The following is a 17,451-nucleotide window of genomic DNA, read 5'->3' on the forward strand; positions in this document are numbered from 1 at the left end:
CAAATGTGTCTGCTCTCTGATTGGTCAGAGGGTTCTGATGTGTCTGCTCTATGATTGGTCAGAGTGATCAAATGTGTCTGCTCTCCGATTGGTCAGAGGGATCGGATGTGTCTGCTCTCTGATTGGTCAGAGGGTTCTGATGTGTCTGCTCTCTGATTGGTCAGAGTGATCAAATGTGTCTGCTCTCTGATTGGTCAGATGGTTCTGATGTGTCTGCTCTCCGATTGGTCAGAGGGATCAAATGTGTCTGCTCTCTGATTGGTCAGATGGTTCTGATGTGTCTGCTCTCTGATTGGTCAGAGGGTTCTGATGTGTCTGCTCTCTGATTGGTCAGAGTGATCAAATGTGTCTGCTCTCTGATTGGTCAGATGGTTCTGATGTGTCTGCTCTCTGATTGGTCAGAGTGATCAAATGTGTCTGCTCTCCGATTGGTCAGAGGGATCAAATGTGTCTGCTCTCTGATTGGTCAGATGGTTCTGATGTGTCTGCTCTCTGATTGGTCAGAGGGTTCTGATGTGTCTGCTCTATGATTGGTCAGAGGGATCAAATGTGTCTGCTCTCTGATTGGTCAGAGGGTTCTGATGTGTCTGCTCTATGATTGGTCAGAGGGATCAAATGTGTCTGCTCTCTGATTGGTCAGAGGGTTCTGATGTGTCTGCTCTATGATTGGTCAGAGTGATCAAATGTGTCTGCTCTCCGATTGGTCAGAGGGATCGGATGTGTCTGCTCTCTGATTGGTCAGAGGGTTCTGATGTGTCTGCTCTCTGATTGGTCAGAGTGATCAAATGTGTCTGCTCTCTGATTGGTCAGATGGTTCTGATGTGTCTGCTCTCCGATTGGTCAGAGGGATCAAATGTGTCTGCTCTCTGATTGGTCAGATGGTTCTGATGTGTCTGCTCTCTGATTGGTCAGAGTGATCAAATGTGTCTGCTCTCTGATTGGTCAGATGGTTCTGATGTGTCTGCTCTCTGATTGGTCAGAGTGATCAAATGTGTCTGCTCTCCGATTGGTCAGAGGGATCAAATGTGTCTGCTCTCTGATTGGTCAGATGGTTCTGATGTGTCTGCTCTCTGATTGGTCAGATGGTTCTGATGTGTCTGCTCTCCGATTGGTCAGAGGGATCAGATGTGTCTGCTCTCTGATTGGTCAGATGGTTCTGATGTGTCTGCTCTCTGATTGGTCAGAGTGATCAAATGTGTCTGCTCTCCGATTGGTCAGAGGGATCAAATGTGTCTGCTCTCTGATTGGTCAGATGGTTCTGATGTGTCTGCTCTCTGATTGGTCAGATGGTTCTGATGTGTCTGCTCTCCGATTGGTCAGAGGGATCAGATGTGTCTGCTCTCCGATTGGTCAGAGGGATCAAATGTGTCTGCTCTCTGATTGGTCAGATGGTTCTGATGTGTCTGCTCTCTGATTGGTCAGAGGGATCAAATGTGTCTGCTCTCCGATTGGTCAGAGTGATCAAATGTGTCTGCTCTCCGATTGGTCAGAGGGTTCTGATGTGTCTGCTCTCTGATTTGTCAGGTGGTACTCAGAGTCGGCTCGATGGTTGGTGCTTAACGGTCGGTCTGAGGATGCGTTAAAGAGTCTTCAACGAGTCGCTCGAGTCAACGGGAAAACAGAGACCATCGACAAGTTGACGGTGGAGGTAACATGTCCGTTTTTCTGTGTCTCTCTGCCTGTCTATCTCTCTGTCTCTGTCTTTCTGTCTCTGTCTGTCTATCTGTGTCTCTCTGTCTGTCTATCTGTGTCTCTCTGTCTGTCTTTGTGTATGTCTATTTCTTTTTGTGTCTGCCTATCTCTGTCTTTGTCTGTCTTTCTTTCTGTCTCTGTCTTTCTTTCTGTCTCTGTCTCTCTGTCTGTCTGTCACACAAATGATCGTGGATGACATCCAATCAAAGCCCTGATCTGTCCCATGTGACCTGCAGGTTCTTCACTCTCACATGAAGAAGGAAATTGAGTCTAGTCGTTCTTCGTTGACAGCGTATGACCTGCTGAGGACACGAGGGATAAGACGGATCTCCATCTGTCTGCTCGCTGTCTGGTCAGAGGACACACCTGCTTCACCTTTTCTGTACCTGTCCATCTGTCCACCTGTTTATCTGTCCACCCATTCACCTGTCACTCAGCAGGTGTACCTGGAGCACCGTGTTCATGTCTCCCTTGTCCTCGTCCGCAGGTTCTCCACCAGCTTTGCGTACTATGGGATTGCGATGGATCTTCAGAAGTTTGGGGTAAGTCACCTGATTAGCATCAATGCTACATGAGAGCTAACAGCTGCAGGTAACTTCCTGTAGACCTTACTCACCTGATACCTGAGCTTCAGGTCGTGCGGGCTCAAAGGTAGAGAAGGAAAAGATTACCATGGTTGTGTCTTCAAATGGCAGCAACTGAAATTAATAGCCTGGAAGACTAGTCACCTGTCTACATGTTCACCTGTCTACTTTTTTACCTGTTCACCTGTCTACTTTTTACCTGTTCACCTGTCGGCTTTTTTACCTGTTCACCTGTCTACCTTTTTACCTGTTCACCTGTCTTCCTTTTTACCTGCTTACCTGTCTACTTTTTTACCTGTTCACCTGTCTACCTTTTTACCTTTTCACCTGTCTACTTTTTTACCTGTTCACCTGTCTTCCTTTTTACCCGTTTACCTCTCTTCCTGTCTCAAGATGAGATGTTCTTGTGTTCTGTTTAAACCCCTCCTGTCCTCTGATTGGCTGTCGGTGTATCCAGGTGAGTATCTACCTTATCCAGATCATCTTTGGAGCTGTTGATATTCCCGCCAAAATTCTGGCTGTGGGCATGCTCACTTACCTGGGGAGGAGGGTCACTCAGGCCACCTGTCTCTTTATGTCCGCCCTCGTCATCTTCGCCAACATCTTCGTCCCCACAGGTGACACACACACACACACACACTCACACACACACGTCTCACACACACACACACACACACTCTCTCTCTCTCTCTCTCTCAATTTCAATTTCAATTTCAATAAGCTTTATTGGCATGACTGTAGATTAACAATATTGCCAAAGACATTAAAAATTTACAAATAAAGTACAATAATAAAAGTAAGTCAGAAAACTATATAAAAAAAAAAGATTAAATATATGATATATAATACAAAATACACCAATCTACAATACAATACACCAATATATAATATAGAAAAAAAAATGAATAAAGAAAAATGTAGGTTGTGAGTTACAAGGACTGTAAATATAGACAGGTGTGTCAGGTGTTGTGATGGTTGTCCCTCAGGCTGTGGCATAACCTGACATATTTTGCTGCTGCTAAGCTGCTGACTCTGTTCTCTCCAAGGATGTGTTGCATTTTAGTTTGATCAGGCAGAGAATCAAAGTCCGTGACTTTATGTTTTATTTTTGAGAGGAAGTCGGCTCTGATGTGTTCATACTTGCTGCAGTGCAACAGGAAGTGTGTCTCTGTCTCCGCTTGTCTGTGTGGACAGAGCTCACACAACCTGCCCTCTCTGGGCAGCCAGGTCTGCCTGTGTCTGCCCGTCTCTATGGCCAAGCTGTGGTCACTGAGTCTGTACATGGTCAAAGTCTTCCTCAGTTTCTCATCAGTCACGGTGCTCAGATATTCTGCCACCGTGTACTGTCTGTTTAGAGCCAAATAACACTGAAGTTTGCTTTGCATTTTTGTGGTCGATGTCCAATAGTTAATGTAATGTTCTTTTTGTTTCTCTATAATTTGGTGGGTCCAGATTGTGTGAGGGCTGTCCTGAGGTCTTGTGCTGTTAGAGGAGCTGAGCCTCAGGACCAGCTGGCTGAGGGGGCTCTTCTCCATGCTCTCCTCTTGGCATTGCAGAGCTTTGTAGTGGTAGGAGTTGGGGTCACTTGTTTTAAGGTGTTTATAAAATTTGATGGCTCTTTTTTGAATTCTAATTAAAAGGGGGAATTGGCCTAGCTCAGCTCGGCACCCGTTGTTGGGGGTGTTCCTGTGCACTCTGAGGATGCTCTTGCAAATCTCTGTATGCAGGATTTCGATGGGGTGTTTGTCCCATTTTTCAAAATCTTGATTTGCAAGAGGACCCCACACCTCACTACCATACAGAATAATTAGTTCAATTATAGATTTGAATATTTTGAGCCAGATTCTAATGGGTATATTAATGTTTGAAGATTTCTTTATAGCATAGAAAGCCCTTCTTCCCTTCTCTCTGAGATCATCAACAGCCAGGTTAAAGTTTCCCGTGGATGTGATGTGTAGTCCTAAGTATGTGTAGTCGTGTGTGTGCTCCACCTCATGAGAGCCCAGGAAAAACCTGGTTTGGTCTCCCTGACCCCTGGGTCGTTTCTGGAATATCATAATTTTGGTTTTGTCCAGATTAACTGTCAGGGCCCAGGTCTGACAGAAGGTTTGCAGGTGATCCAGTTGCTGTTGTAGTGCTTCATTTGATGGAGCCAGCAATATGAGATCATCTGCAAAAAGTAGGCATTTAACCTGTGTGTCAGACAGAGTGAGACCAGGGATGTCAGATAGTTCTAGTGATTTGGCCAATTCATCGATATAAATGTTGAAGAGGGTGGGGCTGAGACTGCAGCCCTGTTTTACTCCTCTACTCTGGGGGAAGAAATCTGTTTCCATGTTGTTAATTTTAACAGCACATTTCATATGACTGTACATGGTTTTGATGATGTCATAGACCTTCCCCCCTACACCCTTCTCAATTAATTTTAAGAACAGTCCATCATGCCAAATTGAGTCGAATGCTTTTTTGAAGTCCACAAAACAAGAGAAGATTTTCCTCTTGTTTTGGTGGACGTCTTTATTAATGAGGGTGTGAAGGGTGTAGATATGGTCTGTTGTTCTATGTTTGGGTGTGAATCCTATCTGGCTCTTGCTCAGGACATCATGTTCTCTGAGGAAGTCTTGCAGTCGGCTGTTTAGGATGCTGCAGAACAACTTCCCCAGGTTGCTGCTGACACAGATGCCTCGATAATTGTTTGGGTCGAATTTGTTTCCACTTTTAAAGATTGGTGTGATGATTCCTTCACTCCAGAGGTCAGGGAAATGTCCGACACCCAGAATAAGGTTAAATAATTTTAATATGGCAATGTTAAATTTATGGTCATCAAATTTTAGCATTTCTTTTAAAATGCCATCAGGACCGCTGGCTTTCTTTGGCTGCAGTGCCTGGATTTTAGCCAGCAGCTCTGCTTCAGTAATTTGGTAGTCTAGAGGGTTCTGGTTGTCTTTAATGACTGATTCTAAAATTTGTAATTTGTTGAGAAGATTGTTTTGGGCCGAATTCAGGGGAACAGCAGTATACAGACTTTCAAAGTGATTTTTCCAGATGTCACCATTTTGAATAGCCAATTCTTCTTTTTGTGGTTTGCTGAAAGAGTGCCATTTCTTCCAGAAGTCATTGGAGTCAATGGACTCTTCAATTATTTGTAACTGATGCCTCACATGCTGTTCTTTTTTAGTTCTGAGTGTTTTTCTGTATACTCTCAGTGTTTCCCAGTACTGGAGGCGGAGCTCAGGGTTGTCAGGTTGTCTGTGTTTTTGATTTGACACATTTCTGAGAGTTTTTCTCAGTTGTCTGCATTCTGTGTCAAACCACTCGTCATTGGTCGGGTCTCTTGGTCTGTGGTGCTGGCGCTTTTTCAGACTGGATAAGTCTGCCACATGGTCAAATATGTTGTACATGTCCTGTACAGCCTGTCTGAGGCCGTCCTGATTGAGGGGATACGAGGTGGAAAGAAAACAGTCTCAATGGGATTGAAAGATTGGATTTTTGATTGCTGTCTGATATTCGTCTTTGCTTTTGTTTGTCCATTTATAAGGTTGTTTTCTGTAGGTCAGATTGCAGGGTTCTACTGTGTGAGGGTCGTTTGCTGTCGTTTTAATGTAGAGTGTGATTTTACTATGGTCTGATAAGGGGGTTAAGGGGCTGACTGTAAATGCTCTCAGGTAGAAGGGGTCTAGGTCAGTGATGCCATAGTCTACTGTGCTGTTGCCAAGAGGAGAGCTATGAGTGTAAAGACCGAATGAGTCCCCTTGAAGCCGACCGTTAACCATGTACAGACCCAATGTTCGGCAGAGCTGCAACAGTTGCTGCCCACTTTTATTGACAGTTTTGTCAAAGTTGTTTCTGCGGGGGTGTGAAGGGAGGGGGGTGCTGACTTGACCAGGTATATGTTTGTCTCCTTGTGTGCTGATAAAGTCTGGTTCTGTACCAGTCCTGGCATTCAGGTCTCCACAGATCAGTACACTTCCCTGGGCCTGAAAGTAACTAACCTCATCTTCGAGAATGGAGAAACTGTCTTCATTAAAATAAGGGGATTGTGATGGGGGGATATATGCTGCACACAGGAATACATCTTTATCTGTGGTGATAAGGTCTTTTTTGATTTTGAGCCAAATTGAAAATTCTCCTTTTTTGATTAATTCAATGTATTGTACAAGGTTTGCCTTATACCAGATCAGCATTCCCCCTGAATCCCTTCCTTGTGTTACTCCCTTTAGTTTGGTGGACGGGGACATTATCTCTATGTAGCCTGAGGGACAACCAGTGGAGACATCTCCTCTACACCAAGTCTCTTGCAGTATAAACACATCTGCATTTTCTAACTCTCTAATAAAGTCTGAGGTCCTGCTCTTAAGGCCAAGAGCAGAAGATCTCAGACCCTGAACATTCAAACAAGAGATGACAAAAGATTTAGATTTCATTTAAAACACAAAAGGCTGCATTTGGTGATCAAAATGAGACAAACTACTAAGTCAAAGAAAATAATTTAAGAGTATCTACATGACATATTATAAAAGGTAACAAATCAATAACTGGTATATTAAATAATCAATACTTATGTACAATGTAAATGTCCTTTTTTTTAAACTGTATGAGAACAAGAAATACTCTAATAATAATAATTCATACAGTGTCTATTGTGGTACCTGTCCAATCAGATGAGAGCAAAGCAGGCTGAGCATCTGCTGAATGTCCTTCAGTTCATTGTGTGGGGGGGTGGTTAAGGTTGGACCACCTGGGCATAACTCAGTGGGCCAGGGTGTGGCTCTTGTCGCTGTGGTTGGGGTGGGGCCCCTAGGGACAGGAGTGACTGTGGTCTGGCTTGAGGGGGATCTCTCTCTCTCTTTCTTTCTTTCTCTCTCTCTCTCTCTCTTTCTTTCTTTCTCTCTCTCTCTCTCTCTAACTCCTCCTCTTCTTCCTCAGACATGCAGAACACAAGGACGACGTTGGCGTGTCTCGGTAAAGGTTTCACCTCAGCGTCCTTCACCACCGTCTACCTGTTCACCGGAGAACTCTACCCCACCGTCATCAGGTGAGACAACAGGTGTCTCTCAGGTTAGACAACAAGTATCTCTTAGATGACTCTCAGGTGTCTCTCAGGTGAGACAACAGGCGTCTCTCAGGTGTCTCTCAGGTGACACAACAAATGTCTCCCAGATGACTCTCAGGTGTCTCTCAAGTGTCTCTCAGATGACTCAGGTGTCTCTCAGGTGTCTCTCAAGTGTCTCTCAGATGACTCTCAGGTGTCTCTCAGGTGAGACAACAGGCATCTCTCAGGTGTCTCTCAGGTGAGACGACAGGTGTCTGTCAGGTGTCTTTCAGGTGAGACAACAAGTGTCTCTCAGGTGTCTTTCAGGTGAGACAACAAGTGTCTCTCAGGTATCTCTCAGGTGAGACGACAGGTGTCTGTCAGGTGTCTCTCAGGTGAGACAACAGGCATCTCTCAGGTGTCTCTCAGGTGAGACGACAGGTGTCTGTCAGGTGTCTTTCAGGTGAGACAGCAAGTGTCTCTCAGGTGTCTTTCAGGTGAGACAACAAGTGTCTCTCAGGTATCTCTCAGGTGAGACAGCAAGCGTCTCTCAGGTGAGACAACAAGTGTCTGTCAGGTGTCTCTCAGGTGAGACAACAGGCATCTCTCAGGTGTCTCTCAGGTGAGACGACAGGTGTCTGTCAGGTGTCTTTCAGGTGAGACAGCAAGTGTCTCTCAGGTGTCTTTCAGGTGAGACAACAAGTGTCTCTCAGGTATCTCTCAGGTGAGACAGCAAGCGTCTCTCAGGTGAGACAACAAGTGTCTGTCAGGTGTCTCTCAGGTGAGACAACAGGCATCTCTCAGGTGTCTCTCAGGTGAGACGACAGGTGTCTGTCAGGTGTCTTTCAGGTGAGACAACAAGTGTCTCTCAGGTGTCTTTCAGGTGAGACAACAGGCGTCTCTCAGGTGAGATGACAGGTGTCTGTCAGGTGTCTTTCAGGTGAGACAACAAGTGTCTCTCAGGTGTCTTTCAGGTGAGACAATAAGTGTCTCCCAGGCGTCTCTCAGGTGAGACGACAGGTGTCTCTCAGGTGTCTTTCAGGTGAGACAACAAGTGTCTCTCAGGTGTCTCTCAAGTGAGACAACAGATACCTCTCAGGTGAGACGACAGGTGTCTGTCAGGTATCTTTCAGGTGAGACAACAAGTTTCTCTCAGGTGTCTCTCAGATGAAACAACAGGCGTCTCTCAGGTGAGACAACAGGTGTCTGTAAGGTGAGACAACAAGTGTCTCTCAGGTGTCTCTCAGGTGAGACAAGTGTCTCTCAGGTTTCTCTCAGGTGAGACAACAGGTGTCTCTCAGGTGAGACAACAAGTGTCTCTCAGGTGTCTCTCAGATGAAACAACAGGCGTCTCTCACGTGAGACAACAGGTGTCTGTAAGGTGTCTCTCAGGTGAGACAACAAGTGTCTCTCAGGTGTCTCTCAGGTGAGACAAGTGTCTCTCAGGTGAGACAACAGGTGTCTCTCAGGTGTCTCTCAGGTGAGACAACAGGCATCTTTCAGGTGTCTTTCAGGTGAGACAGCAAGTGGCTCTCAGGTGTCTCTCAGGTAAGACAACAGGTGTCTCTCAGGTGTCTTTCAGGTGAGACAGCAAGTGTCTCTCACGTTTCTCTCAGGTGAGACAACAGGTGTCTCTCAGATGTCTCTCAGGTGAGACAACAGGCATCTCTCAGGTGTCTCTCAGGTGAGACAGCAAGTGGCTCTCAGGTGTCTTTCAGGTGAGACAGCAAGCGTCTCTCAGGTGAGATGACAGGTGTCTGTCAGGTGTCTCTCAGGTGAGACAACAGGTGTCTCTCAGGCATCTCTCAGGTGGACAGGTGGACACAAACACCTGGTGGGCCCAACATGGATCCCTGGAGGACTCCAGAGAGACAGGAAGTCAGGATGTCTCATGTCCTGTGAGACAACGCCGTCCCCGAGGCTGCTGGGAGTTAATCAGATCATCTATTGATCTCAAGGTGTGTGTGTGTGTATGTGTGTGTGTGTGTGTGTGTGTTTGCAGGCAGACAGGAATGGGATTTGTGTCAACCATGGCAAGAGTCGGCAGTATGGCGGCCCCCGCCGTCCTAATCCTGGACGAGGTGATATCACTGATCTGAACCTCATCAAAAATCAAACATATTGATTATTGATTAATGATTCAGAGACATATTGTTCATCAGAGATCAATCAATATGAATCAATAAGGAACTGATCTTCATTCAGCTTCACTTCCTTCCCCTGTAATACGATGTTCTTCCGTATTAATATAATCAATCTAATTATTGTTCAGAGGATTATTATCAATGATTCAGAGTTTTGTCTCACATACATGATATATTTACTGATATAAAACAGCGAGAGACGATCTATAAAAGCTGATCGGCTTCTACCTGCTCTGTAATCAATCAGTCAATCAATCAATCAATCAATTTTATTTATAAAGCCCAATATCACAAATCACAATTTGCCTCACAGGGCTTTACAGCATACGACATCCCTCTGTCCTTATGACCCTCACAGCTGATCAGGAAAAACTCCCCAAAAAACCCTTTAACGGGGAAAAAACAAACAAACAAAAAAAACAATCCATCTGATTCATCATCATCATCATCACGGTCATCATCATCACCATCATCACCATCACCATCGTCCCTCTGCCCATCTATCTCAGATCTGTATCTGGTCTCAGCTGACTGCAGTAAATCCTTGCTAACAGAGGTCACGGTCAGCGTCCACTCTCAGGTCACATGACTCTGCAGTACTCACAGGTGTTGATCAGCTCTGATCGGCGGCGATGGATGCTGCAGGGCGTCTGTCCAGCAGTGACTTAGATCATTCACACCCAATGTTCTTCTGTTACCAAAATTCTTTATTTTTCTTATTATTATTTTTCCGCCGCTTTTTTCGACATCAATTATCTTCAACATACTTCAACTGATTCAAACCATTCAAACGTCTTCTGATTCAGCTTCATTAGGACATTATCGGAAACTTTCAGATTTTTCCATAACGTTCATACCAATTCAGCGTTAAAATTCCGATTCCTATTAAATCCCATTCAACGAAAATGGTTTGACTGCTACTAGTTCCACAAACTTCAACCGATTCAAACCATTCAAACATGAAAAAGTTCAACTGAATTAGGACAAGACCAGAACGACTCTTCACATTCCTAACATTCATACTTTCCCAGATATTCACGATTTTTCCCAAATCGTTTTTCCAATGGGAATGTATTACGGAATCCTCAAAAATCTAAAAATTTCACCTTTTTTCAAACTGTAAGTACCGATTCATACTTTCAGCTAGAAACTCCATTCAAAATGGAAAATATTCATCATTTTGCTGACATTTTACAGATGATTCAACTTTTCAATCCCATTCAAACTTTCAAAAATATTCAGCGTTTTCTGAAACTTTGTTATAATGGAAGTCAATGAGAAAATCCTTCAAACTCACTCATCTTCACCCACACATCACGAATTCATACATTGATGTAGAAACTCCATTCCAACTCTCAAACGTTCACGCTGCCGTCGACTTCGAGGAACTAATTCAATTTCTACAAAGTCAGTTTAAAATACATGAAGTTTTCAGACTTTATAATGGGTGTGTATTGCGCAGCTGTAAACTCGTCAAGAAATTTTCTCTTCAACTCGCTCATACGGCCACAATTTTCACTGAACATACACAATTTATACCACAAAACGTAGGAAAATTTGTCCTGCTCACAGATATGTTGACATGGAATCTCTCACACGTACACATTTTTGCTGAGCGGCTCCAAAGCGAAGGGAGCGCCGATTTTTTTTTTTTCATTCACTCCCATGTAAACTCAGAGGAGAAATTTCTGGAAAACAGCTGGGGTGCAACACATTTTAAACTCGCTCCTGTGACCACATTTTTGACTCTACAAATATAAAACATGACACGTGCGTTCAAGAGAAGTGGCTCTCTCTCACTATCACTTTATTTTCATGATTGGACCAACGGTTTGGGTATGGGAAGAACTTGTTTGAGAAACTTCAAACCCATTATAAACAGCCTTTGCTGATCTGCTCTCTCATGAGCTCTCTGGTCTGTGTGTCTCACAATCTTTAAAGGACAGATTACAGCAGCAGAAACTTCATTTGAAACAGCAAATACACATTATTAACCCTTAAAGTGCCAAAATGGGCTCTCTAGCGCCACATAGGTGCACTAAACTGGCCACTGCATCCCGTAGGAATGTCGTATCAAGATCAAACCAAAACTGGCGTGTTCGACCTACAAATCACGTGCTGACACCCATGACCTAAATCTAACAGGAAGTGAGCTATTTGACCTTTCAAAGTAAGATTTTGCCTCAAACATGCTCTTAAAAAAAAAACATCGCCTCCTACACCGTTTATTGTATTGGCTTTAAAGACACACACACATGCCACCTCAACTGCTGCTAAACAGATCTTCTGTATAACTTTATCAGTAGTTTGGGAATGGGAAGAACTTGTTCGAGGAGTTAAATCTCCACTAAAACAGGTCTCTCTGTGTTCTGTCTCTGTCTGTCTCTGCTCTTCTGCCAGGAGCACATGGCAACCGCTGTCACACACAAACTCACAGAAACATGATGTGTGTGCGTGTCTACATCTCACATGCAGACATGACAGGGGCACAATCTCCATTTTAACCCTTTAGGTCCCAGAGTTTATTGAGGAAAATATTCCATTTTCATTTCAACATTTCAAAAGGCTGTGGCTTGAAAGTGGTGAGAGATAAAGGCATACTGTAAATGAGAAAACTATTCATCATGACCCAAAGTTTGTGATAGGAGTAAATTATCTCATCTAATTTGCATATTGTAGCGTCACTAGGCGGCGGCCATATTGGATTTCATAAATCTCAGTAAAACATTCAAATATTCAAATCATTCAAACTTTATTTTATTAAAGGCAGCATTACAGTGTGGCTTCAGCTTGCAGCATTCACACCCGCAATTTCTTCAGAAATTGCTTCTCTAGTTAGACTGAGTCTGCACAGAGAAAAAAACAAACAAACAAAAAAACTGAAGTAACCATGGAAACGTTTTCACCAGCCTCCATGTTGCTTTTCCTCTTTTTTTTTCTCTAAACTTTATTGCAAACAGGCAATAAATAGTAGCTACACCTACACAAAACTGAACAAGAACAGACACCATATTGAAGAGATGACACCATGTTCAAAAAATAAATAAATAATACAAAACACAAGATATAAGGGCATGAAAAAATAAACAAACAGCAAATAAACAGACAAAAAAAGAATTAATAGAAAGTACATACACCGAAAGTAAATTAAATAAATTAGAATTAAAAAGGTTGACTTAATAACTGTTATGCTTCATTATTCAGATAATTTTTGAACATTAAATAGAGATCTTTGGCAAGTTTGGACTCCATAAATTTTAGGGCAAATTGAAAAGTTGTCACTTTTTCCTTGCAGTCCTTGATTTCTTTTAAGTTGAAATCTAGACTTTCAGCCAGATTGGCAATTGCAAGTGTGTTTTTGTTGAGCCTGGAGTTAAAAATTTCTACCATGGAAGTTAGACTTTTCACAGCCTCTAAAATGGCAGTGTTAGATACCTCATCTTCTCCATCGCGGTCAGAGGAGGGACAGTCATCATTTGATTTTCTCCTTCTGTTCGGCCCCGGGATCTTTGTTGTTGTTTCGCGGTTCCGTTTGTTACCCGAAGTGCTAGCATTGGTTTCCATGTTTGAGCTAGTAGTGTTAGCATAATCATGCACGTCGAGCTCTTTCTTTGCAGTAGTCGTCATTTTCGTGTCTTTCTGGTCGGTGAAATAACACATAGAATGTTAGTAGTTGGTTTGTGACTGATGGACTACATTTCCCAGGTGTTCCCTGCTCTGCCCAGTGTGGTATATGGGGGGGCTGCAGTGCTGGCCGGCTGCTTTGCCTGTTTCCTGCCAGAGACGCTGAACGTGCCACTGCCTGAAACCATCAATGACGTGGAGGAGAAATGGTGAGCTAACAGCTAACAATTATTATTATTCATTAGTAGTGTTAGCTTCATCATCAGTGTTAGGTTCATTAGCAGTGTTAGCTTCATCATCAGTGTTAGGTTCATTAACTGTGTTAGGTTCATTAACTGTGTTAAGTTCATTAACTGTGTTAGGTTCATTAACTGTGTTGAGTTCATTAACTGTGTTAAGTTCATTAACTGTGTTAGGTTCATTAACTGTGTTAAGTTCATTAGCAATGTTAGGTTCATTAACTGTGTTAAGTTCATTAACAGTGTTAAGTTCATTAGCAGTGTTAGGTTCATTAACTGTGTTAGGTTCATTAGCAGTGTTAAGTTCATTAGCAGTGTTAGGTTCATTAACTGTGTTAAGTTCATTAGCAGTGTTAGGTTCATTAACTGTGTTGAGTTCATTAACTGTGTTAAGTTCATTAACTGTGTTAGGTTCATTAACTGTGTTAAGTTCATTAGCAATGTTAGGTTCATTAACTGTGTTAAGTTCATTAACTGTGTTAGGTTCATTAACTGTGTTAAGTTCATTAGCAGTGTTAGGTTCATTAACTGTGTTGAGTTCATTAACTGTGTTAAGTTCATTAACTGTGTTAGGTTCATTAACTGTGTTAAGTTCATTAGCAATGTTAGGTTCATTAACTGTGTTAAGTTCATTAACAGTGTTAGGTTCATTAACTGTGTTAAGTTCATTAGCAGTGTTAGGTTCATTAACTGTGTTAAGTTCATTAGCAGTGTTAGGTTCATTAACTGTGTTAAGTTCATTAGCAATGTTAGGTTCATTAACTGTGTTAAGTTCATTAGCAATGTTAGGTTCATTAACTGTGTTAGGTTCATTAACTGTGTTAAGTTCATTAGCAATGTTAGGTTCATTAACTGTGTTAAGTTCATTAGCAGTGTTAGGTTCATTAACTGTGTTAAGTTCATTAGCAATGTTAGGTTCATTAACTGTGTTGAGTTCATTAACTGTGTTAGGTTCATTAACTGTGTTAAGTTCATTAGCAATGTTAGGTTCATTAACTGTGTTAAGTTCATTAACAGTGTTAGGTTCATTAACTGTGTTAAGTTCATTAGCAGTGTTAGGTTCATTAACTGTGTTAAGTTCATTAGCAATGTTAGGTTCATTAACTGTGATAGGTTCATTAACTGTGATAGGTTCATTAACTGTGTTAAGTTCATTAACTGTGTTAGGTTCATTAACTGTGTTGAGTTCATTAACTGTGTTAAGTTCATTAACTGTGTTAGGTTCATTAACTGTGTTAAGTTCATTAGCAATGTTAGGCTCATTAACTGTGTTAGGTTCATTAACAGTGTTAGCTTCATAAACAGTGTTACACATCATCATCGGTGGTAAGTTCATTAACAGTGTAAGGTTCATTAACTGTGTTAAGTTCATTAACAGTGTTAGGTTCATTAACTGTGTTAGGTTCATTAACTGTGTTAAGTTCATTAGCAGTGTTAGGTTCATTAACTGTGTTAAGTTCATTAACTGTGTTAAGTTCATTAACTGTGTTAGGTTCATTAACTGTGTTAAGTTCATTCGCTGTCTTAAGTTGATTTATAGTTTTAGGTTCATTAACTGTGTTAGGTTCATTAACTGTGTTAAGTTCATTAGCTGTGTTAGATTCATTAACTGTTAAGTTCATTAACTGTGTTAAGTTCATTAGCAGTGTTAGGTTCATTAACTGTGTTAAGTTCATTAACTGTGTTAAGTTCATTAACTGTGTTAGGTTCATTAGCAGTGTTAGGTTCATTAACTGTGTTAGGTTCATTAACTGTGTTAAGTTCATTAACTGTGTTAAGTTCATTAGCAGTGTTAGGTTCATTAACTGTGTTGAGTTCATTAACTGTGTTAAGTTCATTAACTGTGTTAGGTTCATTAACTGTGTTAAGTTCATTAACTGTGTTAGGTTCATTAGCAGTGTTAGGTTCATTAACTGTGTTAAGTTCATTAAATGTGTTAAGTTCATTAGCAGTGTTAGGTTCATTAACTGTGTTAGGTTCATTAACTGTGTTAAGTTCATTAGCAGTGTTAGGTTCATTAACTGTGTTAAGTTTATTAGCAGTGTTAAGTTCATTATCTGTGTTAAGTTCATTAGCAGTGTTAAGTTCATTAACTGTGTTAAGTTCATTAACTGTGTTAGGTTCATTAACTGTGATAGGTTCATTAACTGTGTTAGATTCATTAGCAGTGTTAGGTTCATTAACTGTGTTAGATTCATTAACTGTTAAGTTCATTAACTGTGTTAAGTTCATTAGCAGTGTTAGGTTCATTAACTGTGTTAAGTTCATTAACTGTGTTAGGTTCATTAACTGTGTTAAGTTTATTAGCAGTGTTAAGTTCATTAACTGTGTTAAGTTCATTAGCAGTGTTAAGTTCATTAACTGTGTTAGGTTCATTAACTGTGTTAAGTTCATTAACTGTGTTAGGTTCATTAACTGTGTTAAGTTCATTAGCAGTGTTAGGTTCATTAACTGTGTCAGATTCATTAACTGTGTTAAGTTCATTAACTGTGTTAGGTTCATTAACTGTGTTAGGTTCATTAACTGTGTTAAGTTCATTAGCAGTGTTAGGTTCATTAACTGTGTTAGGTTCATTAGCAGTGTTAAGTTCATTAGCAGTGTTAGGTTCATTAACTGTGTTGAGTTCATTAACTGTGTTAAGTTCATTAGCAGCGTTAGGTTCATTAACTGTGTTAAGTTCATTAACTGTGTTAGGTTCATTAACTGTGTTAAGTTCATTAGCAGTGTTAGGTTCATTAACTGTGTTAAGTTTATTAGCAGTGTTAAGTTCATTATCTGTGTTAAGTTCATTAGCAGTGTTAGGTTCATTAACTGTGTTAGGTTCATTAACTGTGTTAAGTTCATTAACTGTGTTAAGTTCATTAGCAGTGTTAGGTTCATTAACTGTGTTAGGTTCATTAACTGTGTTAAGTTCATTAGCAGTGTTAGGTTCATTAACTGTGTTAGGTTCATTAGCAGTGTTAAGTTCATTAACTGTGTTGAGTTCATTAACTGTGTTAAGTTCATTAGCAGCGTTAGGTTCATTAACTGTGTTAAGTTCATTAACTGTGTTAGGTTCATTAACTGTGTTAAGTTCATTAGCAGTGTTAGGTTCATTAACTGTGTTAAGTTTATTAGCAGTGTTAAGTTCATTATCTGTGTTAAGTTCATTAGCAGTGTTAGGTTCATTAACTGTGTTAGCTTCATTAACAGTGGTAGGTTCATTAACTGTGTTAGCTTTATCACCAGTACTAAAGACTCTGTCTATGATCACTGAGTGATGCTAATGCTATCAGGCTGCTGGGCCTTATTGATAAGTAATAAATCAATATTGATAACTTAAACTCTCTGTGGTGTGAAGGTCTAGGTTACGCCCCGCCCCCAGACGGGAAGAAGGCGTGTCTTTAAAAGAGGGTGGTGACTCGTGTATTGGGGGCGTGGTTTCTGCTGAAAGCGTTGCTTTAAAAGAGCTGAAGGAGGCAGAAGGGATCGGACTGAACGCCCTCTGAACAATTAGATGGCTGGACAGATCTTGGACCAATCAGATGGCTGGACAGAAGCTGGACCAATCAGACAGCTGGACAGAGCCTGGACCAATCAGACAGCTGAAGTCGTTAATAATGAACCAGTGAGAATCAGATGAATGACAGGTCTCACTGGAAGTAGAAATTAATTAGATAAAACGTTTCAGATGTAAACATCTTCTGATCAGTCTGATTATTGATTATTAATCAGATGTTTGTTCACAGCAGCAGTGATGTTTAGTTTCTGTCGATCAATAACCGACCTAATAAAACTGATTAATATCAGACAAGTGTCTCAGTCTTTATTTGAGGGAACCATCAGTCACATGACCAATCTCAGGAGTGGCAGGAGAGGGCGTGTCTTTAGTCAGGTGACCAGAGTCACAGGAGGGGGCGTGTCTTTCGTCAGGTGCCCAGAGTCACAGGAGGGGGTGTGTCTTTAGCCAGGTGCACAGAGTCACAGGAGGGGGTGTGTCTTTAGCCAGGTGCCCAGAGTCACAGGAAGTGGCGTGTCTTGAGCCAGGTGCCCAGAGTCACAGGAGGGGGTGTGTCTTTAGCCAGCTGCACAGAGTCACAGGAGGGGGTGTGTCTTTAGCCAGGTGCCCAGAGTCACAGGAGGGGGCGTGTCTTTAG

General features: G+C 41.8%; 1 protein-coding gene across 1 annotated transcript in view; it reads left to right on the plus strand.

Annotated features, from left to right (window-relative positions):
• The window catches only part of oatx (organic anion transporter X), a 34,756-nt gene extending 17,656 nt beyond the window's left edge, over window positions 1-17,100 (plus strand). The window contains exons 9-16 of the mRNA XM_078172758.1: window positions 1,525-1,648; window positions 1,929-2,044; window positions 2,180-2,234; window positions 2,734-2,893; window positions 7,203-7,311; window positions 9,311-9,389; window positions 13,158-13,285; window positions 16,656-17,100. Coding sequence (XP_078028884.1) covers window positions 1,525-1,648; window positions 1,929-2,044; window positions 2,180-2,234; window positions 2,734-2,893; window positions 7,203-7,311; window positions 9,311-9,389; window positions 13,158-13,285; window positions 16,656-16,803 — 919 coding nt within the window. The 3' untranslated portion in view covers window positions 16,804-17,100. The remainder of the gene's footprint in view (window positions 1-1,524; window positions 1,649-1,928; window positions 2,045-2,179; window positions 2,235-2,733; window positions 2,894-7,202; window positions 7,312-9,310; window positions 9,390-13,157; window positions 13,286-16,655) is intronic.
• The last annotated feature ends 351 nt before the right edge of the window (window positions 17,101-17,451 follow it).

This window comes from Epinephelus lanceolatus, chromosome 11, assembly GCF_041903045.1.
Source record: "Epinephelus lanceolatus isolate andai-2023 chromosome 11, ASM4190304v1, whole genome shotgun sequence".
Lineage (NCBI taxonomy): Eukaryota > Metazoa > Chordata > Actinopteri > Perciformes > Serranidae > Epinephelus > Epinephelus lanceolatus.